The sequence below is a fragment of the Saccostrea echinata genome, unplaced genomic scaffold (assembly GCF_033153115.1).
Source record: "Saccostrea echinata isolate AGI-Se365-2 ecotype Australia unplaced genomic scaffold, CSIRO_AGI_Sech_v1 ptg000015l, whole genome shotgun sequence".
NCBI lineage: Eukaryota > Metazoa > Mollusca > Bivalvia > Ostreida > Ostreidae > Saccostrea > Saccostrea echinata.
This window is the reverse complement of record NW_026889764.1, coordinates 14785395-14810804: the sequence shown is the minus strand read 5'-3', so window position 1 is coordinate 14810804 and position 25410 is coordinate 14785395. Positions and strand designations below refer to the sequence as shown.

The 25410-nt window shown below is 32.1% G+C and overlaps 2 protein-coding genes and 1 pseudogene across 2 annotated transcripts; 1 reads left to right on the top strand and 2 right to left on the bottom strand.

The window, feature by feature from the left end:
• Nucleotides 1-1114: 1114 nt before the first annotated feature.
• On the bottom strand, nt 1115-1936 carry LOC133187959 (uncharacterized; the record flags this gene model as incomplete). Its single annotated transcript, XM_061323351.1, has 1 exon — nt 1115-1936. A coding segment is annotated over one exon (744 nt), but the record flags the coding sequence as incomplete, so codon positions are not given.
• Nucleotides 1860-4085, bottom strand: LOC133187958 (uncharacterized; annotated as a pseudogene).
• Nucleotides 4086-9043: 4958 nt separating this feature from the next.
• On the top strand, nt 9044-10377 carry LOC133187909 (E3 ubiquitin-protein ligase TRIM56-like). The gene has a single exon (XM_061323307.1). The coding sequence runs from the start codon at nt 9057-9059 to the stop codon at nt 10143-10145; it is 1089 nt and encodes a 362-aa protein (XP_061179291.1). The 5' UTR covers nt 9044-9056; the 3' UTR covers nt 10146-10377.
• The last annotated feature ends 15033 nt before the right edge of the window (nt 10378-25410 follow it).

Sequence of the window (25410 nt, the reverse complement as noted above, 5' to 3'; positions counted from 1 at the left end):
CAGTTTGAGGCCTTTCTCCTACTAAAAAAATGATTTCCTTATTTCTAAGAATATAATACTGGTATCAGATATGACCGGTAGCACACATACAATGACAAAGTCATTGTTTACAGAATGGACAGTCACAGGTAAGCTGGGATGCAGAGAAATTTGTTGAATACTCCTTGTGTTTTCAAATGCAAATAACAAAAGGTTTTTGTCTAAAGAATGGACAATTACAGGTGGATTTTGGTGGATACTAGTATTTATACAAGGATGTGATGCTTCAAAATCAATTTATAGTTTGCGTTGCAAAGGCATGCATGTTGTCCTCCGATGGAGAGAGTATGACAGAATCAAAATCTACTGAACGAAAAGATGCACAAAATCAGTGATAGTTGGACCTGGGAACAGAGAATAGTAAGAGTAAAAAAAATATTAGCCAAACTTCGACCCAAAAATGAATTTCTTCTTCGACAGATACAGATAATCAAATTCGAATCAAATCTGTAAATGTTTTATTTGAATTCAATTTTTGAGGATATATTGACTACAGCAGTGTAACGGTGAGATGCAAATTGTGTTCTGAGTGTTGGATTTGCCACGAGCCAAACTTCGATCTGAAAATGTATTTCAAATCAAATCTGGAAATGTTTCAATATTAATTATTTTCTATGGAAGCAGTGAAGTGTTCATGGTGTAAAGTAGGTGGTGGATTTAGTATTAGTCGTTCTTCATTCTTAAAATGGATTCTTCTCAAGGGAATGATGTTTTCGAAATTTAAATCAAATGTGAAATTGTGTCATTTCAATTCAAATTTTGTGAAAATTGAGCTCTGAGTATATAATGGGCATAATTCATTAAAATTATTAAAAGTGTAAAATTGAGCGGATGCTGTGCAGACATTGTGTTCTGGAGTTACTTAGATCTCTACGTTCTTTTTGTTATTTACATGTAAATTAAATCGTATTTAATGTATTTGTTTTTGTTTCCTCTTGAGCACATTCCAAAGTTTACCTGTAACTCTTCATTCTGTTTGTTTTAACTGTCCATTCTTTTTGGGAAAAAAAACTGTCCATTCTTAAAAAGAATGGACAGTTTTCCAAAAAGAATGGACACTTACAGGTAAATTAATGGATTGTTTGGGGAGTTAGCTCAACATTAAGCTATAGAATGGACAACACAAACAAAAGGTTTACGTCACAATCATGTTTTAAGAAATGATCCACCTTTGTTCAAAAAAAAGATTTTCAGAACCCTTTTCACAAACATACACGTTTTTGTATTCATCAAGAATAATTCCTGCTGGTCCCTTGAGGTAGGTATCGTCATACGTGAATCTATTATCGCCATTTCCAATAACCCTACAGATTTCGTTGTTTTGCAAATCGGTGTAAAAAATTAAATTATTGTTGTAAGAACAGATATATCTGACATCATCTCCATCAACAATTAATGTTTTTGTTTCATCAAAATCACTATCGAAAAACGCTATATTTTCCTTGCCAGCAATAATTGTCCCTTTTCCCCAGTGACATACACCATAACAATTAATTGAAACATCGACGAATCTTTTGGAACTAAGATCTTCAAAACTGGCGATTAATAATTTCTCTTCTTTCGGAAATGTCATGACAAATTTATTGTCCGGCAGGACGGCTAAGTCATATGGTTTATAAGCTAAAGGTATCTTTTGCTTTAGTGTACCATCTTTTGTGTTGTATATACGGGCTTCTGGTCTTCCCTTTACAGCAGCGTCGGCAATGATTATTTCGTTATCTGATTTCCAGTCGCATCCTGTAACGTGAGAATTTCCATTTTCTATGTTTATTGAATTTGAAAGTATATATTCTCTTCCTCCAAACTGTAATATTCTCACAACAGATGCACAACTACATTGTTCGGATATTGTTTTCGTTTCACTGCTGGAATGTTGCAAAGTCCAGCTGATAGATTTATTTCGCTAGAGGCTCGCTTTAACAACCCAATATTTTCCTTTCCTTGACGAACATTTATTTGACTTCCCATCGACTGATACTGTTTGAGTTTTCCTGTTTTGTATCTGTATGGGCTTTAACGCTTGGCAATTCTTCAGATTGTCTTTGCCTAAATGTTCCAAAAGTGGCTAGTTCAAACAAATTTTTCAAAGATTGATCAAAGAAAATGGAAATGTTTTGAACTTTCTCTTCCTTAATTTTTTCAACAAATTCTTGTACTTCTAAAAAAGTATTCTTTACTTTCTTTTTCTCAAGAAATCCACGGATTCCAGAGCTGGCCCGAGAAACTGATATTAGTATGCTTTGTGCATTTTCCAACACACATTTTTTTCGTCGCAGAGCAATGGAATTGGACTCAAATTCATGTAGCTTAAAATAAGCAATTTTTTAAGACTCTGCCAGTAACAAATCTGTTTTCTCCAGAATGCTTTTTTTCTAAAGTATCACCCAGAGATTTTAAGGTGCTTAGACTGGTTTCAAAAAAAATTAAAATCGTTGATTCAACCTCAGATGCATCGTTGAAAATTCTTTTTCTTTCATCGAAAAGTGTTTCGATGGAAATTTTCAGAGCCGACAGTTTGGGATCAACCATACTTGATATTTCTGATATATCTTTATGTTCTACAGAGTAGACATCCATATGGTCACAGGAAATACATGTATCACAACATATGTTTCCAGTTGATTTGCATACTCGAGTGAAACGTAAGGCATGACGATTGCATATATCTCGTGCTGAGGAAAGAAGTATTGTTATCTCTGCCATCTCTTCCCTTTTGTAGGTTTTGTGATTTGCAAGGATAGGTAAAGAAGAATGAAATAGATAACATTCGTCACAGAGGTAAATAGCGCAATCAAAGCACCAGTATATTGAGGAAGTGGACTTCCCTCGATTTGTACATGGTGTGCAGCCACATTCTTGATACTGTTCGGAGAAGTCTAGCAAAGTTAGGATAGCTTTAGGCGGTGAAAGTGACCTGAATATTTTTTTCTTTTACGTCCTGTGTCTTTGAGATATATTCCAGACGTGTTATATAATTACAGGATTTGCACTTCAGAGAAAAAATTTCAGTCTCTGTTTCACTGTTTTCTTCTATCAATGTCATTAAGCATGGTTTGCACAGGGAATGAAGGCATAGCAGGGTAACTGGTGTAAGCAAAACTGATTTGCAAAAAATACAATGTAGCATAGAACACGCTTCTTTCTCTCCTTCCATTATATTCTATTCTTTCGTGTTGTTATGATTTCTGTAAAAGATATAAAATAACATATATGTGATAGAAGACAAAATACGCAAGTATAACTTTTGCGATCTGGGCATTTTATGGATTCTAATGGAATTAATAAACTTCATTATAAGGCATTATAATTTTTGTGATTAATATTCGGTAATCTTGGCAAAAGTATCAGCTATACAATACCGTCTGTTAATGACTCAAAAACCCTTTTACATGTACTAATATTTTGTTTACATTGACATATACACTTTGCATTGGCAGTGCACACTCCATGCTCTTACATTTAGTCTGTACATGCACAAAATGCCTAAAAAGGCAGAAATATTTACTTGATTAATTGAAGGTAGCCATGGTTCCCCGGTAAACAAACAGCTTTTGATATAATGAACAAATACATTTTGCAGTTCAATTATTTTCATTTCAATGTCGTAAGACTAACAAGAGGAATTCGTTGATTTCACAATACAAAACTCTTAGTTTTTTTTTTCTTTTTTAACATTTTCAAAACAGTTAGCAATATACCAAAGTTATTAGTATACATTCCTTTAGATAGAAAAATAACCCAGTTAATAAATATTTCAATTATTGAACCATGTAAAGAAAAAGGAATTTTGATTTAAATAAAGTTTATTTGAACCCTTGATTATATATATATATATATATATATATATATATATATATATATATATATATATATATATATATATATATATATATATATATATATATATATATATATATATATATATATATATATATATATACTTTTGGACTTATTTTGGTTGTAAATAATGCATATAATAAATTTCTAAAATATTAAGAAATCGTAAACTTTCTATTATGATGACAAATCTACCTTTCTGCGGCCATCCTTATCAATCTATGCAACTTTTTGTCACCTTAGATCATATTATTGTGAAACTTTGAATGAAAAATTTAAAAACTATGCAGGTAAACTTATTCGTTTTACTTAGATAAACAAGACAAAAGTTGTTAATTTCAAGATTTTTGATATATAAGTTTGTCTGTATCAACTGGTTTTAATCTAAATATTTTCGTCAAGAAAAAAATAGCAATTTCCACTATGGTCTTCTTTTTATGATTCATGACTTAGATCCATATACATATTTGTACTAGGGATGTCAACAAAAAGTCGACTATTCGACTATCAGATGGATGGGCAGACAATCGAATAATAAAACAACATTCGAATAAGATAATTATCCTTAACGAAAACTGACTTTCCGTTGTACATGGGAAAAGAAATTCTACTGCTTCACTAAAGCGAGAATTGTTTGTTTTAATTACTGTTGATAATTTTTGTGTATGCATCATTTTACTGGGTACTGATTGGAAAATTACAATGAAAGTACAGTTAACTGGACTCGATGGATACCACGTATCCATTATATTTTGTTATGGTAAGAATGCAGAAAACACAACGTAGCTGAGACATGTTTTGATATTTCGATGATTATTAAAACAACTCGTTTTCATTGTAAGGACATTTTGATAGCCGGGGATATCAATATAACACAGGCACCTGATGTGTGCTTAACTACCCCCCCCCCCCAATATTATTTTAATGAGCTCTAAAAATATCCTGCTGGCACTTCTTTCACTTCATTGACTTTACAGACAAATTTATGAATGTTATTGACGGGAAAATCACACATTCTTGAGAAATTAGCGGCTATAGATTTATTTCGCTTGCAAGTTATCTGCCTTTGAACAATACATTGCAACATCTATGTCTAACACAGGCATTTGATACGAAGGCCGATGTCAGCCTGTACATATTCCAAAAATTGAAATTTGTGCATTTAAAATGTACATTGACATGTACATTTTGCACTGACAGTAATCACCTCGTTCCCTTTCATTACATTTTGTACATGTACAAAATGGCAAAAAGGCAAACGCCAAAAAGTGGAGACATAAAACACAAATGCTTATTAAAATTCCTAATAGGAATAAAATTGTACTGCTGCACTGGGGAGAGTTTTAAAGTAAGAAAGACTGAAAAATATTGGAAGAAAATGTTGTGAACAATAGCTACATGTATAATTAATTTAATTAATTTGAATGCCTTTGAATGCCTTTTTGACATTTTGTGCATGTACAGACTAGACAAAATGCAAGAGCATGAAGTGCACTGCAAGTGCAAAATATCAATGTACATTTTAAGGGTACAAAATTCAATAGCAGTCTGTACAGACTAATATTGACCATCATAATTTGATGTTACTTTTTAATAAGTGAAAGGGTTTTTGAGTCATAAATATACGTCATGCACCAGTGAATTCACCAAAGTAGGATATATCTTGTTTAGTCTTTGCTTAAATAAACAAATGAAAAAAAGTTTGAAATTATTCTGAATATTAGACTTTGGTCGGATAATGCACTAGAATAATTTACTAAGGAGAATAAATATTTTGACATCCCTAATTTGTATCTATAAACATATGAATTTAGATATCTAAAAATTGGCATTCAAAATATTCACCATTCTTTCTTTTCACTTAAAACTAACTATGAAATAATTTTTGTATGAATTTTTGTTAATTGAACTTAAATATTTTTTTATTCAGTCAACTAGATCTTTTTTACAGATTAGAAAATACTCCAGACTACAACAGTGGATGAATTTTACCTTTTTTTCCATTCAGCATTTGGACATTTTAGCTATTGCTATTTTGGAGAAAATTTATTAAAGCCATCGTTTATTTTTCTTTTTGCTTTAAACTGGTAATCTATTCAAGTTATCTATAAAATAGGATTCTGCATAATTAAATATTATTTTATTGATTGATTTAATATTTGGATTCATTATAACCAATGACGTATAGAGGGAATATGTCGTGAATTGCACTCTGTAACCAGTAAAAACTTTTAAAAATTACTAATTATTAGGGATGGCAACGAATATTCGAACATTCGAATATTCATTCGATGAGTTGATATTCGAATATGAATTTAAGATTCGAATATTCGGTGTTTTTCAGATTTCATAAAAAGAAGTACTGTGATTAATAAATTTTGATTAGAACAGTGCAGGAATTATCCCTGTTTAATTTACTAGCGATCAATTTCGATCGCCTGATTTCTTTCACTACTTTCTTATAGATTTACTAAATTACATGTATTTTGTTTTGAGTAAGGTGTTAAAGAATTGTAAAAAAATGCTTTATGTATAATACAAAACGTACTTTCATAGTTTTTATTAGTTAGATACGATCGGATCTAGAATCGAGGACAAAAATGAAATCTAAGAATGTCTAAAAGGCGTAAAGAGTATACTTATCAAAATAAAATTAATTGATCATTGAATCAATGTCTGATAGAATTAATCTGTAATTAATATTGTAAAGGGTTTAATTTCAGAATAAATGTGTAAATTACTTGATTATATCGGGTTGTACATAATCCTGAATTTTATATTCATTATCGGGAAATTAGTTAATTACCTAGGAAAATTGTCTATGGAAATATTTGTTTACATTGTATCAAAGATTATAATCATATCTCTTATTAAGCAGATAATTGTAATTTATTACACGTATTGAAATCTGAACAGTATACCGTTACGACTATCTTGCCTTTTGTAAGACGACTGGTTCCTCAGTTGGAACAACTATGAATACACGTTTCATTTGTTAAAATTATACTTTTCTACATTTAAATCAATTATTTATTTCAAACATTGACAAATATCAAATGGGATTTCTTATTATTCACCTACAAATGTCTCCATACAATTTTACTTCCAATATAAGTATACCTACGCTAAACCTTTTATGAGAGTAGGATGATGCATATTTAAAATAAAACAGATTTATTTATTTTATCGAATATTCGAATATATTCGAATACTTTCATTGAATATTCGAATATGAATTATGGACAAAATTGACATCCCTACTAATTATATAATCAAATCACTGAAATAGTCAACAAAAACTATAGTTTTGATAGTTCATTAAGATGCTAACTAAAATGTTTTCAGTAAGTGTGTTTTTATAACTCAAAAATGATTTTGTTTACTTGTACGTGTCATAATAAGATATCACAGTGCTTCTTTTATGATCAAATTATTATGTATAGTACATGTATAGTCATATCTAACTTTTTTGTTTTCATATTATTAAATGTTATATATCTATCATCTCTCTGAATTCATGTAAAATCTCAAAAGGATAAATAATACAAACTTTTTTTTCCAGAAATCAGCAATATTTCTCATAGATAAATATTTAAATAGGTTACCTAAATGAAATTCTCCAGGTAAAGAAGAAAAAAATTGTAAGATTTTGTCACGATGTCAAAAATATGTGCAAAATTTTGTATAGGATTATATAGAAACCAAAACAAAGTCGCATATTTTAGCACCAAAGAAAACTTACGATTTCTTTATATTTTAGGGATTTATTAATTATACCATTTCCATTCAAAAAATATACTCAATCCATGCATCAAATTTTTGTTTTTGTTATGTATCCTTAATTGCGTCTCTTAAGAACCCTCTCTACACTGCACACTAAAGAGTTCTGATTCTAAGGTATTTTTTTCTGCAATTAGAGTGATTTGCCCTTAGATTTAAATTCTAAACATTAGAAATTTACAGTCTATTACTCAATTTGTAATCAATTCAAGTATTCTTAACATTTTAAAAGGCCAAGATAAATTAATTGAACATGTTATTTACATGTATTTTCTCTATGGAGGTAAACAACAGTGGTTTCTGTTCACTGATACTGTGTTATGTTTGAACATTTTTCCTGGGGGTAAATGTCACGTACCGTATAGTGAAAATTAAACAGAAAAGCTCAATATTAACACCTTTATACAATATATTTTTCTCAATGTCCAAAAAATAGTTTGCACTGGTGTAGAGAGTGTCCTTAATCACAGGAAATTTTATTTTTAAATTTATGCATTATCAATTGCAAAAATATGTTTAACAGATATTCCTAAAAATGCAAGTACTTTTCCATTATATTGATGATAATAAAATTTTAGACTGGCTTGCCTGTCTGAAATGCGCAATATACAATACTTTCGAACGATAGAGACAGGCAATACCAGTCTAAAAAAAATTTAGGTACTATACAGCACTCGAATAGTATGATATTATATATGACGCAACATTCGCATGCAGGATTTGTCTTTCTTGTGTTTACTTCTAATTTTCTATTTGTTTATCTCAGGGTCTTTTGATACTTCTGGCTTTAACAGGAAAATATATTATATGATTAAACGTTCTTTCCAAGAATTTCTCTACGTGTAAACTTATATCTTTGTACTCACAAACTTAACATAAATTGCAAACAAAAGCAACATTTAATACAGGCATTAACACGGGTCTTCATACACATTTAAATCTATTTGGAACGTTTGCTTGTTTTTCTAATAGAAAACAATAAAGCATATCAAATCTTGAGAAATACTTCATTTCCACTTTAAGATGAAATTCAAAATAAAGTGAAATATGATTTTAAATACAAGAAATACAGATAACCAGACAATCAGATACCTCCATTATTATTGACGTGTCCTACTTTGCAAATAGAGGTAAAGGTCAATGAAAGAATAGTAGTTGACTAAAAACAATTCAATTCCGATAACTTACGAATGCTAATAATTTTTTTTTTAAATGTCAATATGTGAAGAAGAATATATATTTCCTTTGCCACACAATATTGTAAAATTGATCCCCCTTTTCATGAAAACGTGCGAAAATGCACGTCACCAATTTCGGGAAAACAATATTTGCCCAGGTTATTTTTAAAATTAAACACCACTCTTTCTTATTTCTGTTTTATTGTGTAAATTGTGAGAAATATGAGCTCTCAGGAACTTATCATTTGTCCAATATGTTTCGAAAAGTTCAACAAACCCCGCTATTTGCCCTGCCTACACACCTATTGTGAAGACTGCCTTGCGGACTACATTTCATCATCTTACAAGGAAGAGGAGGGAGGGTTTGTGTGCCCAACATGTCGCTCAGTAAACCAAGTGCAAATTTCGGAGGGCAAATCAGCAAAGACTGTGGCTACAAGTTTTCCGATAAATCACTTAATTGTGACTTTGCTTGATCAACATCAATTAGAAGAGAAAGAGGTAACATGCCAACCTTGTGCTAAAAGAGGAAAAAGCGAAAGTGGCAAATTTTGGTGTTACTCATGCAGTGCTGCACTCTGTGAGGCTTGTGGTGAATTTCATACATCTTTACCTATTCTAGCTGATCACAGAATCGCCCCTATTGATGATTCCAAAGATACAAGTATGCTTGCATCAAGTGTCCATGACCACTGCGATGTTCACACAGGAAAGAAGTTAGAAATGTTCTGTGAAGATCATGATGTTGCTTGTTGTGCAACTTGCACAATGGTGCACCATAGAAAGTGTGAAACAGTTTTGACACTGCAAGATGCGGCAAAAAAATCTTTTGACAAAGACAATAATATAGACAGTGAAATAGAAATGTTGATTCAAAAAATTGATACAAAGGTTGATATCTTAACCAAGAATTATGATAAATTAGAAAAAGACAGTGAAACTCGTGGAAATGAAATTCAAGAATTTAGCGATAAGTTGATAAAACATTTGGTAAAATTGAAAACAGAGTTTGAAACTAAAGTCTCTGAGACTCGTGATACAACAATGCAAATGATTCAAGAGCGTAAACAAGCATTGATCGATATGCAGACGATGCTATCTCATTCTGAAGATCTTCTACAAGCTGCTGAAGAGAAATGTTCCAAAGTACAGCTACTGACACTGTTACCAAAGATTTCCAAGCTTAGGGATGAAAGTAGATGCAAGCTAGAGGAGATGAAGAAAACCCCTATTACACTAGATTCAGAGGTCATCATCGATAAAGCAATTGAACAGTGTGCAACCATAGAAACATTAGGAAAATTGGAATAGAACTTAAGATTATTTTTCATTTCAATACGCACAGGCATGGGCAACTCTTTAGTTGTATTTTATCCTGATCTGTATATGAAAGAAAATTCACTACTTTGTGCAAATATTTAATCGGATTCTTTGATGTAATTTGCAAAATTCTACTGATGCAAACAAATTCATAAATTTTCATTTGTATGTAGAATATGTCTGATTTTGTAAAACTTTATATGTAAATAGAGCATTAAAAATATATGTGGTTTCCATTCAATGCTTTTGCTTTAGTTTGTGACTAATAAAAAGATGGTGTCAGAATTATATCTCATATGAAATAAATTATATTTTGAAAATAAATATTTGCGCACAGGGGTGCACATCAAAATGATATTTGGCTTTTAGGTTCATTTAGAGTGACAAGGGCATATTTCATCCACAATCATTTTTTTTTTTCAACAAGAGTGCCAAAACTGACAGCCTCAACATTTATCAATCTTCTCTGCTTCAGCAAGTTAAATAACCAATTACAAAGGTATTTTGCAAAACAACTAATATAATATTTCTATGAAAAAGTACAAAGATGTGTTAACATACATGTATCATCCTTTCAGGTTGTATTGTGTTAACTAACCTCTCTCTCTCTCTCTCTCTCTCTCCAATGCGTGTAGTCTTACTTTCGAAAAAGATTTAAACCATACTGAACCATATCTTCTGAGAAATGTTGAAAATGAAGCAAAGTTCGTACAAACAAATTGTGATGTGAAATGTCCTGCTAGTGTCTTACTGTCCCCCAGCTATTGTCCCTTCGGTCTGTTTCGCCTGAATTATGAAACTTAGAAACCTTTGCTCTTCAATGGTAAACCAAGCTCCAACGAAGAGTTGTGGGGTTTCTTTTATCTGCTATATGAACCATATGAATCTTTATGTATCGATATAGGGCTAGATGCAGTGTTCTATTTTAAGCTTAAATGTTTAAAATCATTTTATTTTTCATATAATAGTTAGTTTTTAAAGAAAGTTATATTTTTAATGTGCATACAATAATTACGTCCTTGATACAATAAATTTGGGGGAAGAATGCAAGAACTAATATCCATAGGATAATACTGTATTTTATTTTTAAGTACATCATTCTCCCGAATAAAATATATGTAGTTCCTATTTTTAGTCACAATAAATTACATTTTATCCTATGAACTTTCGTTTTTTTTTTTAAATAATATGACACCAACAACACAGAGTCCAATGATAATTTATTTTGACCGAAAATACATATTAGAGTTTTAATTTTCTGTTGACAAATCCATAACCGAGTTAACTTTTTTTCCTTCAAGTGAACCTTAAAAATTTACCATAGTTTCAATTAATGATGAGCAATTTTAAAAGCTTATTCTACAAGTTGATACTTGTATAATTTTGCATTCTCCATGCATCTGGAAAATTATAGAAAGTTTACACTTTTTAAAAAAAAATAATGTAACATAAAATTAATTAAAGATAAAGTTTATGTCATAAGAGATGCATTTATCTACTTTATATATAAACCATATAACTGTATAATACAATTCTAGTTTTTGGATGGCAAAGTAACTTTGTAAGCAAAAAGATATCTTTCATCAACTAAAAATTTCATATGAACATTTATTACACATACAAAGTGAATAAAATTTCCCCTGTACCCATTTTGAATACTGATCTTTCTAATTATATTTTCAAAATGTACGTACGTACGAGGTACGTACTTTAAATTAATTATAATCGCTTCTTTGGTTTGGTAACAGGTAATTCAGAACTGCAAAAACCAAAAGTCAATATCAATATTTGAAAAGCACTACTTTTATCAAAAGTATATGAGTGCAAAAAATATGCCAGTTGTGTTTACTGAGTATATTAAAATGTAAAAGAAAATTCAAAGAAATGAATGCTTCGAGTTTTAATCTCTCTCAATAATCCAAAATGATACTTACTGAAACCAATATACTAAGTAAATGTACAGGCTCTACTGAATTTGCGAGTGTAAGTCACTTAGAGGCTTATTTAAGGAATGTTTTTAAGTTTTGTGTAATTGGTGTGTAATCACAGCTTCATGAAAAATATGCCTACGTGCAAGTCTTTGTGATTTACACACCAATAATTCACACTCAACTAAAAATATTCCTTATATTTACATTTTACATAATTATTCAAAAGCACCAAAAATATACGCAATGTTTGAAATTTTCGCTGCCATATATCGTTACATTTTTATTAACGTCTCTATAGCTCATTGTGACGTTACTTTAGCGCGAGTTTCTCCGTGCATATTTCTACGCGTGAGTAAACACAAAAATTGCAATCAAATCATTTTCACTGTTGGCTTAGTAGGAAAACATTGAAAATGTAAATATATATGTATGTGCATGTCAGGACATTTCGTTTGTCATACTGTTTACGTCCTTGATACATTAAATTTGGGGGGAAGAATGCAAAGACTTATAACCATAGGAAATACTGCATTTTATTTTCAAGTACCTCATTCAGTCATATCATAAAAACAATTTTGCTTAAGATAAAAACAATAAACATAATATTGAAAAACAGTCATATAAAAATAAGTACAAAAATTTACAATGAAATATAAACTACAAATGTGATAGGTAAAGAATTTTTTTCTTCCAATTTATTCATGTAAAGATCTGTGAGATTTAGAGGTCAAAATGGAAAATCATACATCCTTTAACGTGCCAAAATTAGATATGCTGTGTTGATTGAAAGAGAATCTTTTTGGTCCATAAGCTTTCTTGCCAAAATGATTACTTTGAGGTCAAACATTTAGAGCCTATGCTGTCATGACATATCGTCTTGAGTGCAAATATGCAATCTTCTACTATAATGATATGAAAGGGAATGGGAACGAACCCTTTTCAAACAGAATTTAGCCCCAAAAATAATTTGACAATTGAGGAGAAGCAAGGCAATACACATGAAAATACACAATATCTTGTCTTCTCATTCAGAGTTTCATAAATCAAATGCCAAAATTTATTATATTTTGTTAAAAAGATTTTGGAAAAGGGCATTCTGGCAAATCCTGCAGTTTGGGTCTTAGGTTAAAGGTCACTCTATTTTATAAAACAACCACAATCCACTGTCAAGGTTTTAATGCTTTGACCAGTTCTCTCCCAAACCAAACCAAAATAATATGAGAATAATAACTGAAACACACTTTTAATACAGAATTAAAAATTTTGATATTTGCACTGCAAACAATTTTGCGATATATTCTAATGGGAAATATAGTTCTATCCTACTTTTCCCTGTTTGAAACTGAATATCTAACACTTCAGCTATAAACAAGGCGCAAAATCATGAATTAAAGTAACACTTCATTTTTGAACGTAAATATCTGCTATATTATTGTTTTTCCGACCTCCTCTTATAATACAGACCCTGTTCTTCTGGTGGGATATTGCAAGGGTTGTTGGATTCAATCCAACTTCAAATTTATCTATGATGGTGCCTTTCTTGTCTAGAACGTGGAGGTACTTTGAACCCTTCTCGCAAACATATACCTTTTTATATTCATCAAGGAGGATGCCGGCTGAACCTTTCATTTCACTGATGTTCTTCTTGAAACGTTCTTGACCATTGCCCATTACACAATAGACATTATTCCCTTTCATTTCGCTATAAAATATAAGATTGTTGCTACATGCGCAGACATATCGAATATTTGTCCCTGGTACCTTCCGCCTCTTGCTCTCTTTGAATTCTCTATCAAATAGCACAATAGTATTTTCACCTGCAACGATGGTTATTCCAGAATTCAGGTGATACACCCCGAAACAAGGGAAGGAAACGTCAATGTCTTGAACTTTTGAGAGGTCTGGCAGATTGTACACCATTATTTTGTTTTTTGTTGGAAATGTAATGACACATTGTGTACTACTAACGACTGTTATGTCGTAAGGTTTATATTCTAAAGTAGCCACTCTTTTTCGACTATCATCCTGCGTGTTATATATCCTTACTTCATTGATTCCATCCACTACTATTATTTCACTTTCTGATAACCAGTCGCACCCTGTTACATGTGAATCCCCCTCTTCAATGTCTATTGTTTTCATGTGAACAAACGTGAGTTGTCCAAACTGCATAAACCTTGCTACTAACTCAGGTTGTATTTTTCTAACAATTCCAAACTCTTTTAAGATGCTCAGTTCTTCTAGAGGTTTTTCAAACACAACAGAAATATTTTGAAGTTTTTCCTTTATTTCAATGTCTACAAATTTCTGTACATCAGAAATAGTACGTTTTACCTTCTTTTTGTCGAGGAAAGAACGTATATCGGATCCAGACATAGACATCGAAACGATGTGTTTTGCATTTTATAAAATAGACTTCTTTTGTTGTAAAGATGTTACATTCAATTTGAAATTCTGTAATTGTGAAACAGCAATCCTACTGGTGTCTGCATAAAACGAATGTGTTTTAGCTAGGATATTACTTCGTGTCTCATCAAATGTTTTATTAATCAATATAAGATACTGACCAAAGATTTCTTGAACATTTGACAGAATTTCGCCTGTTTCAAGTATTTTGTTGTTAAGCTCTTCTATTAATGTCCTGACAGAAGTTTTCATTGCAAACATTTTTGGATCAACCAAAGCTGAAACGGAATCATCTGATATATCTTTATGGTCACCGAGGCAAAGGCCCATGTGCTCAAATGATACACATTCATTGCAACATGCACTTTCTCTTAACAAACAGAGTCTGGTTAGACGCGATCCATGTTTATCGCATATTTCTCTTGCTTTAGAAAATAAAAGAGTCCCATCTGGCATTTCATCTTTCTGATAAATTTTGTGTTTCTTTAATATTTGCAAGGATGAGTGAAATAAAAAACACTCTCCACAAAGGTTAGCATTGCAATCAAAACACCAACATGTTGATTGGCTTATTTTTCCTCGATTCTTACATGGTGTACATCCATGTTCCGTTTTCTTTTCACAGCATTCTAGGAGAGTTAAAATAACTTGAGGAGGAGATAGGGATAGTTTAATGCTTTCAATAATATCCTCTTCGTTTCGAACACATGGTACGTAAGTCAGATAGTTGCATGCGTGACAACACAGTGGAAGGATATCTCTATCTGGCTCTGTTGTCTTGTTCACTTTAATAACTTTAATTAGACATTCTTGGCACAGCAAGTGCAAACAATGCAATATTACTGGTGCATCCAATCTTGTTTTGCAAACAACACAGCTGAAGATTAACCCTAATTCTTTGTTCTCATTTTCTTCTGTTTCTATATTGAGATCTTCAACACCCTCACGTGTTTCTGCAGCACACATAGAACTTTCCTTGGTTTCCATCGGATTTTCTTCAATAAACGTACTTGCTTCTGTGTAACAGTTCTCATTTTCTTTAATTTCTACCTGTGTTTCTCCAACATGTTCACATGATTTTGAAACACAAATATCAGTTTCTGTGTATTCTATCGATAAATCTTCATTGATTTCATGAGTTTCTGTAGCATAGTTCTCATTTTCCTGTGATTCAAACAGTAAGTCTTCTACAGTCTCACATGCTTCTGTTGCAAGGATACTTTCTGCAGATTCTATCGGATTGTCATCAACAATTCCATATGCTTCTGTGTAACAGATGTTGTTTTCTTTTGATTCTACTGACATAACACTATCGCATGCTTCTGCAGGAAAGTTCTCACTTTTCTTTCTTTCTAAAGCTTTATCTTCCTCATTTTCACTTGCTTCTGTAGCACAGCTTTCACTGCAGTATATATCTGTTAAAATAACGAAATAAGGTACATTATTTTGGCAAATTCTTGTGAAGTGCACATTCACGTTTTTTGTACATTTATTTAAAATATAAAAAGTTCTTTATTGCTGCTCAAATTATACACCGGTATTTTCTATGGTGATGTCATTATTGTCCTATATTTGACAGTGAAAGATATCACTGACTTAAAATAGCGCAATAAATCGATACCGACTTGTACTGGACCCTTATGTTAAAGAGAATAAAGAGATATATGAGTGTTTTTAACAACTGGGACTTCAAAAATTAAAACTTAATCCATACTTAGAAGAAACAGAAAACTGAACTGAATTTCTTTATCTTCTTGAAATATTTCACCATTATAAATGCTCTTAATCAAAGATTACCTGACATGTTGTGCATAAACACCCCACGTTCCACATCAATGATCTTCAATCTAACAGTATTGTCCTTGGCATGCAGGGTAGATAAGTAACCTACATACAATGGCATGTTGATATCGAAATATCAACAAGGAAATAGAAATGCCTTTTCCACTGCAAGTGCATAACTATACAGTGAATTTTGGGAATATTCATGCAGTTTTTTACGTACATGTACACCAAAAAGGCCATATTTACATTATCTAGGAAACTGTATTTAAATATGGTTGAAAGAAAGTCCAATACCCGAATATGCAGTAAAATATTTCAGGTTTCAATTTTTTCCATCCCGAAGGAAATTGAGGGAAAATATACAGCTGTATATTGCTATTAATTATATTGTTTCACGATATTTTCCCCGCGAAACTTCTCGAACATGTCAAACTTTCTAGAAATGAACAAAGTGAATATAGTGAACAGTACGGAAGTCCATTTAATTTAGGACCTGTCAAAATATATTTTTGAATTGATATAACGAATTGTCGAATTTATTAAAACGAATTTAATTCGTTATAACAATATTTTTGAATTCGTTATAACGAATTCAAAAAATCTGTTATAACAGATTTAATTCGTTATTACGAAATTCCAAAAATTGATATTACGAATTAAACTCGTTATAACGACAATTTGTTATATCGAATTCAAGAATATTTTTGATAGGTCCTAATGGGCTTCGGAACAGTGATCGATTTTAAAAAAAATCAACAAACAATACAAATCTGTGAACAGGGCATAAAATAAGAACCTCCGCAGAAATTCCAGAGGTAGGATTGGATTAGGTGCCAATTAAGGACGATTAGGCATGTAATGACACTCACCAAGTGGAGTTGAAAACTCTTTTTTTTTCAAAATGGCTGACGTTGCCAATATTTAAAGTTTTGCAAAATTTTAGAATTATATTACATGTAAAAGTTTGCTTATTCCGCTTTCAATTCCAATGTTGTACCATTTGGGGTCACCTTGAATGATAAATGCTATTGGACCTTATTTGAAAAATTACTTTTCGAATAACTGCATAGGATGTACAGTAGTACGCCAGTTTCTAAGTCAATGTGTGAACATATTAAGTTCAGTAAAATATATTGAATTGAGTAATAAGTGTATAGTGAAGTATATTGTAAGAAGGTAAGAAACAATATTGTGAAATGTGTCATATGTATCATAAAAATTATACAGTAAACTGTGCAAGTATTACCAAACTGAATGGTGTTGTATATATCCAATTTTCGATTTAGAGTTCTAGATACCATGAAGGTACACGAAGTTCAGTTTCGTGCTGTTGGGTGCCATCAGAATCATTTCGTTACTTATTGGCCATTGGCCAAGGAAGTACGCGTTATTTTAAATCAGATCTCGGGCTTTATGGTCGATTTGTTCACGTACCAAACCGTATTATTTTAAAACTTTATCAGGATGTAAATACGGGTTGGTACCTTAAGAAATTGACCATACAGCCCAAATCGACCATAAAGCCCCTCCCCCTTCCCGGGTAGGGTTGGGCCACAGTGGACGGTCAAAGTTTTACATAGGAATATATGGGAAGCAGTCTTTAATAATCTTCTCAAGAACAGCAGATGCATGATTAGACATATTGATAAGGAAGCGTCCTCGGGTAAAATAAATTCAAGTTTGTTCAAATCTTCAAACTTCCAGGAGTAGGGTGGCATGCAAAGGCATGATTCTTACTGAGAGAAACAGAGAGTTTGAAAGTCGCAAACTTCACGAAAATCTCCAAAGTTTTGGTTGACATCATATATCAATTGGATATTCAATATGATAAAATAAACATCGCATGATTTTTAGGGTAACAGTTGAAACTGATACTCCTAGGAAAACCATTGTCAATCTCCGCTGACATTTTAGAAATCTGAATATCTATTAGTTTTATCGATTGTAAAACTTACTTTGACCGATAGGACTTATTAAAAATAATTGTATCTCAGAAAAACGTCTAAAGAAACTTGTTGTCCGTTTGGAGCTATTTTTATTTGATAATCATGCGACCACCCGGTATTTGAAATCTTTGCTTGTATGCATACATATGTAGGAGGCAAGCTTTTTCTATATATTCTTCATTGCATGTAAAAATTTCCCTAGACACGTAACTTTTAGAAATCAATAAACCGTGCAGAGAAACATCACGTATATTCGTTCATACGGTTTAATTTAAACCTACCTGATTAGTTTCCTTGATTAGGAGAATTGTGACTTGCTACTTTGAAAACTGTTCAAGTGATCCACAATATATTTTTTTTAAACGAGATGACTTAATGTCAATTTTACTGACGTTTACGTTGTCCTTTCATTGAGAAGGAAGTACATGTATTCTTGTTCATTGGAAATAAATTTTTCACCTCAAGAGGACTTCAAAAACAGGTAATTGTTAATCCAAATTTTTCTTTAGATAACACTTTATAAATTCAAAATCAATCAAAGAGATTATTTGATCATAATTATCTTGTAGGAAAACATTACAAAAAGTTTCTCAATATAACTTTTTCCGGTATATTTAATACTGTTGAAATTTTCTTTAAACGCAAAACTTTGACGAATTTGGGCTCGTTTTTAAACAATCATATTTTTAAAATTTCAGCGAGACAGCCATGAATAACAATTGCAGAATTCTGACCGGCATAGCGTGTAACAACTGCACTAAGGACAGTGAGTATTATTGCAATCCGTGCCACAAGGAATTATGTAGAGATTGCAAAGAAGAACATTTAAAATCTATGGATTTTATTCATCATGATATAGTGTCCTTTCTGCAACATCAAACATATCTCGCAGAAAATTGCACAATTCACACAAACAGTGTCATTATTACTTTTTGCGACAACTGTCTACTTCCTTTATGTTTCAAATGTGCAGCCAATTCTGAACATAAGGGACATAGCTTTGTGAATCTGAAAACATTGTACGCCGAAAAATTTGACATTTGCTCAAAGAGAATTTCGAAAGTTAAGGAACACTTGCTACCTAGTTTGAGAGCACGGCAAAATGAATTAGCCAATGGTTTTGCAGATGCTAAGAATGCAATAGCCAATCTTAGAACATCTGTTGTTGCTGAAGCTTCGGAACTGAAGGAAATTGTCAATAAAATTGTGTTGGAAAACATGGGAAAATTGGACAACATGGAACAAAAGTTATTGAAAGACCAAGAAACACAAAGTAATGCTGTAGACACATATACCTCTTACCTAGAAGATCTTGTGGAAAAGTATGGTGAAAACCTGGCAGATAAAACGCTGGTGGATCTTATTGCCTTATACAAAGATACAATGGAGGTGGACGATTTACCACATTTACTTTTACCACCGGTTCCAGAGTTTGTTCCTGGCCGTGTCAACAGGACAGAGGTCTCTAGCATACTAGGATCAATCCGCACCACTGAGAATGATACATGTAACTGTAAAATTACAAAAAAGAAAGATATAGTACGCAAGGGTTCCATATTTGCGCTACCAGCACTAAAGTCAATAAAAAACAAAGAAACCAAAAAATTGCCCAGTACAAATAATTCCATGTACCAATTCAGTTTTATCAAAAGAATCACAGTGCCAGGTGTGGAAAATGTACTGCATATATCCCTGGACAAATTGAACAAACTCTGGATAAGTGACCTATGGGGATCTCTTGAGCAAGTTGACATAAATGGAAAAGTTCACAAACACCTCATAGCAAATATTGGAGAACATGGTTTCCATGCAATCAAAGACGATGGCGATTTATTGTTCACTGACCAGTCATTGAGGGTTGTCAATAAGGTTAGAAATGGAGAGACATCCCAATTTATCAGCACTGAAAGATGGACGCCTCTCAGTATCTGCTTCTCACGAATTAACGGAGATGTTCTTGTTGGAATGGTGAAAGACAATCAAGGAAAAATTACTAGATTTACAGGAGCAGGGATCAAAGTGAATAGCATTCAAAAGTCATATCTACAGCAGAGTTTATATGAGCATCCGAATTACATCACAGAAAGTGTCAACGGGGATATATGCGCTTCAGACAGCGCAAAGGAGGCTGTCGTTGTTGTGAATAAATCGGGAAAGAACCGCTTTAACTACAGAGGTCAGAAACCGAAGTTTATTCCCTATGGAATATGCACAGACGTTCACGGGTACATAATGGTCTGTGATGGTCACTGCAAGAATGTCCATCTCTTAGACCCGGACGGCCAGTTCCTGTTTCTGGTCCTAACCACACAAGAACATTGTCCACAAGGACTGTGTGTTGATGATCAGTATAACATCTATGTTGGACAAGGTTCCATCAACGAGGTTACGGTCTACCGTTATAATCTATAAAACCTCTGTAGTTTAATTCTGCAGAAGATGACGTGATAAATAGTTTAACAATTAGACGAAGTTACCGTTTTAGGAGATTTTGCTTATGTTTTAGATGACAGTGAGATTGTAGTAGAGAAATTGTCATAAAAACCCACAATGTATGCAGATTTTACAAAACCCTTTGAACTAGCTGTGATTATATTTGATAATAAAGAAATAATTTTGTCTCACTTTGAAATGTTTTTTAAGTTCCAAATACATCATATAAGGTGTCCGTAAACGCTTACAAAATATCTAATGATTTACTCTCCCTCGCAACAACTGGGTTTTCAAAACTTTTTTTTTTCTTTTAGCAAATTTTAATATCTTTCCATTTATCTAGTGTTGCAAATTTTCGAAAATACTTAATCAAACAAACATCACAGAAACTAATGTTTAACGGTTGTCAGGACCCGTCTTAAAACAGGGACATCCAACAAAATCCTCATGTCAGTTTCCTTGTGGGTTTCCATTAGGTGCGCTTTTATCTCGAAATAAAGGTTAATTTTATGAACAATCGAGGAATTTAACATAAGGAAGTTATTTCAGAAGATTTAAAATGTTTTTCCTTCATATTGTTTAGCACTGACATAAATTTGGTCAGTTGTTTACCATGTGTTAAATATATGAACAAATATTGAGGAAAGTCATTTTTGTATGAATTCTTTGAATACATAATGTGTTAATCTGACGACATCCTAATGTAATAAATTCAATAATATTAATGTAAATTCGAGACTCAAATAGGGTCTTCATTGTTCAGTATCTTCCGTCAAATGGCCGCATGAGGAACAAAAGATATGTCACAAAGGTTTATAAATTCAAAATACTTCATTTTTTACCTTATTTGAAATTGTCGTTCTCTTATCTTTTGCTTCCTGTTTCAGTCAATTTAAAATCATTTTCAAGAATACTGACTCTTTGTCAGATAAAATCCATATCCTCTCTCAGAAGTTCAGAAGAAGTATATTTGTCAAAAAAGGGAGTTGACCAATAATTTTTTTATGAACAAAATATTGTAAGGAAAAGAAAGTAGCATGATTTTGGTACCTTATCCATATCATTCCTTCAGAATCGTCCCAAATACATAACTTTTTAAGATCAGAAATAGTTTACGTAGGTCTAGAAATCTCTTTGCAAACAGTTAATTTTTAAACATCTAGTATAGATGACCAGTACTCCACATACATCTCCAGAAATTTGCTATTTTCAAGATTGTAGTAAAAAGATATAACTCCGGTAATGTCTAGTAAGATTTGCTATACAAAATTGACTCTTAATTGTCCCCCGCTTTCACTGAAAGTGGAGGATAATTATTTCGGTCTGTCCGTCCGTTTGATATCTCAAAAAGACTCTGAGCTTTTGCAATAAAATTTTACATTACAACTCCCTAGGGCCTAAAAAGGACTTTTATTGTTTTTGAGGTCATAAGGTCAAAGATCAAGGTCAGAAATTCATACATTCAGTCTGTGTGTAAATTTTCCTTTTCGGACGATATCTTAAAAAGCCTTTGAGTGTTTGCAATAAAATTTTATATCAAGACTCCCTATGACCTAAAGAAGACCCCTATTGATTTTGAGGTAAAAAGGTCAAAAGTCAAGGTCAGAAATTCATACATTACGTCTGTGTATAACATTTTTGCTTCCGGACTATATCTTAGAAAGCCTTCGAGATTTTGCAGTGAAATTTTATATCACAAATCCCTACGGTTTTTAAAAGAACCCTATTGATATTTAGGCTTAAAGTCAAGATCATAAATGTGAATGTTGCCAAAATAGTTTTCAGGTGATGACTTTAGTTCTCTGTGAGCTTTTCCAATGAAGTTATATATCGTAACTCATAGAGACTCAAAGAAGGTCCATATTGATTTTTTTCGTCAAATGGTCAAAGTTCAAGCTCAGAGATTAATACAATGCAAAAATAGTTTACAAATGATAACATTAGTTTTCCTTGAGTTTTTGTTGTAAAATGTTATATAACAACTACCAATGACTTAAGGAAGACTCCTTTTGATTTTTACGACAAAAGTTCAAGGCAAAAAATTCATATCTTGTATAAAATAGTTTCCTGATAATACTCTGTTTCTCTTTGAAACTTGGCAATGGAATTTTATTCCTTGAGCAAATATGACTTAAAAAAGACTCCTATTGATTTTTAGGTCTAAAGGTCAAAGACCAAGGAAGGAAATTTATATATTGCATTTATAGTTTTCAGATGATAATTCTACTTCTGTGTAAGCTTTTGCAATGAAACTGGTCATTAATTTCTTTAACCTGAAAAACACCCCTATTGACTTAAATGCCAAAGGCTGAAAGGTCATGATTGACCTGCTTTTTCTTTCTGCATTTCCATATTTTTTCAGTTCTTCCACCCTTTTCTTTTTTCTTTAATTTCATGTACGAGCTAGGGGAAAAATTGCAGTGAAAAAAGACTTTTCACTTTATTTCTTTTTTTTTTTTTTTTTTTTTTCTTTTTTTTTTTTTTTTTTTTTTTTTTGAGAACACAAGCACAGTACTACATGGAAATCCTTGTTTAGATATTAGAAGATTTAAATGAGATAAATGAAAATGAATGAAACAACTCAAGTTTTACGAATTCGAAGTAAAGTTCTGTATATTCAAGAACACTTTCATTTTGATAATGTCTGTTTAAATCAACTACTACACATTTAATTGCTCATGCTTAATACTCAATAGAGTTTTAAAAATCCTTTGTTTTCTTCTTATTTTTTTTTGGGGGGGGGGGGATCAGGTGATAAAATTTACATGTTGAGCTTGAAATCTCAATGAGCATAAACAGTGTGCTAAATGTACACGAATAAATATATGATTACTCGATGTGTCTCTGCACATTGTTACGTTCAACAAGACCTTTATATATATAACTAACCCCATAACACAAAATTTTTGACAATATAAAATCAAACTCTGGAATAAAATATCAGAAAAACTAATGAGAAGACATATTTGACTTTTTAATACATGTATCAGTAGTTTTAATACCTATACCTCGTCTTCACATATTGAAATCCTGATCAATTCGTGTACGTTTTTATAAAGTCATCTGCTGTATTTCAAAGAAACTCTTTCCACTAAAAATTGTACAAAAATACCATTTTACTATATTTTTCAATATGAAAACAAAAATCTATCCCAAACTATAACACTTTTATAGTAATTTTTACAGAAATTTTACAATTAAAACCCCGTAGGCAAAAATTATAAAAATTACAGATAAATTGATGCAAAGTCCATGAATATCATGTCAAATTTTCAGGATATTACGTTTGCTCTTGAGATTAAACCCGCGACCTATACATGTACCTTAAAAAGTGCTCAACATACAATACCTATCTCCTGTCTGTGTTACTAACTGTTAATTGAGCTGATCTAGCTGGAGCTGACCTTGACAAAATCCTCGGACCAAAAGGAATACAACCCAGACCTGCTAATTTAGAGAAAAGTGTCCACACTGTTCAAGCCCTTATACTTGTCATTTTTTTTTTTTTTTTTTTTTTGTTTTTTTTTTTGATTATTGTTTAACGTCCTTCTAGAAAATTCTTCACTCATGGAGACGCCACTAGTGGAGGGCTGCAAATTTATACCTTTGCTCGGCACTTAGGGTCATTGAGCAGTGAGGGATCTTCAACTGCGACACGGGACCTCGGTTTATACGGTCTCATCCGAAGGACCGCCCTCCATGTCCCACAGTGGATTCGAACTTGTGTTGTAAATAAGGCTCTGTAAAATGTAAATCGTCCAATTTGTTGTTAAAACTCCATTGTATCCCGGTCTCTCCGTTCTTCACTTATCTCCTCATTATCCAATCCATTGATATCAGGAATGGAAAAAAAAAACAAGACATATTACAGCCTTGTTCCACTTCTGTTTTCTCATCAAATCATTCCAATGTCTCCCTTCATCTTTCAACATTTGAAATCTCTATAAAACACTTTAATGAGGCTGATCAGCTTTCCTAGAATTCTATATATCTTCATAATTTTCCACAAGTTCTTACTATGGATGGAATCAAAGGCTTTTTCGAAGTCAATGAAATTTATTTATAATTGTAATTCATTTATGTACTCTATGCTGTTACGCAACATACAGATCTGTTCAGAAGTTTTTCTTCCCTTCCGAAAACTAGCTTGTTCTTTCCGTAGCTGTGAATCAATTCCTTCTCTGATCCAATCAATTATGATTCTTTCTAGGACTTTGCTCACTATAGAGAGTAAAGTGAATTTCGAACCCTCTCCAATTCTAACATTTTTTTTCAGACTCCCTGTCTTTGGTATAACTTAATGATGAGTCCCTCATTCCATGTTTCGGGTATTTTCTCCTTATTCCTAATCTTATCAGGAAGATTCTTCACTTTTCTTGTTGTAAATTTTGTACCTACTCTCAGTACTTCCGCTGTGCTAGAGTCTATTCCTGGTGCCTTGCTATTTTTTAGGCTTTTGATAGCACTTTTTACTTCTCTGTATTATAGTTCACCGAAGTTTATCTCTGATATAGGTGATTCTATAATTTCTTCATCTGACATGTCTTATACTGGCTTGTCTATTTTGAGAATCTCTACATTAAGTGTTCATTCCATCTTCTCAATGTCTCCTCTCTACCACGGATGAGCTTGCCCAAATGACCTTGATATGGGGTCGCTAGATACATTCTCTGAATAGGCAAATTACAGTTTATACTCGAATAATAAAGTACTAGTATACAAGAAAGCTAGAAAGATACATATACCTGTAGCGTT

Bases quoted from the DNA above. Each gene is read 5' to 3' on its own strand.
- LOC133187909 (XM_061323307.1), top strand. From the start codon at position 9,057: ATGAGCTCTCAGGAACTTATCATTTGTCCAATATGTTTCGAAAAGTTC.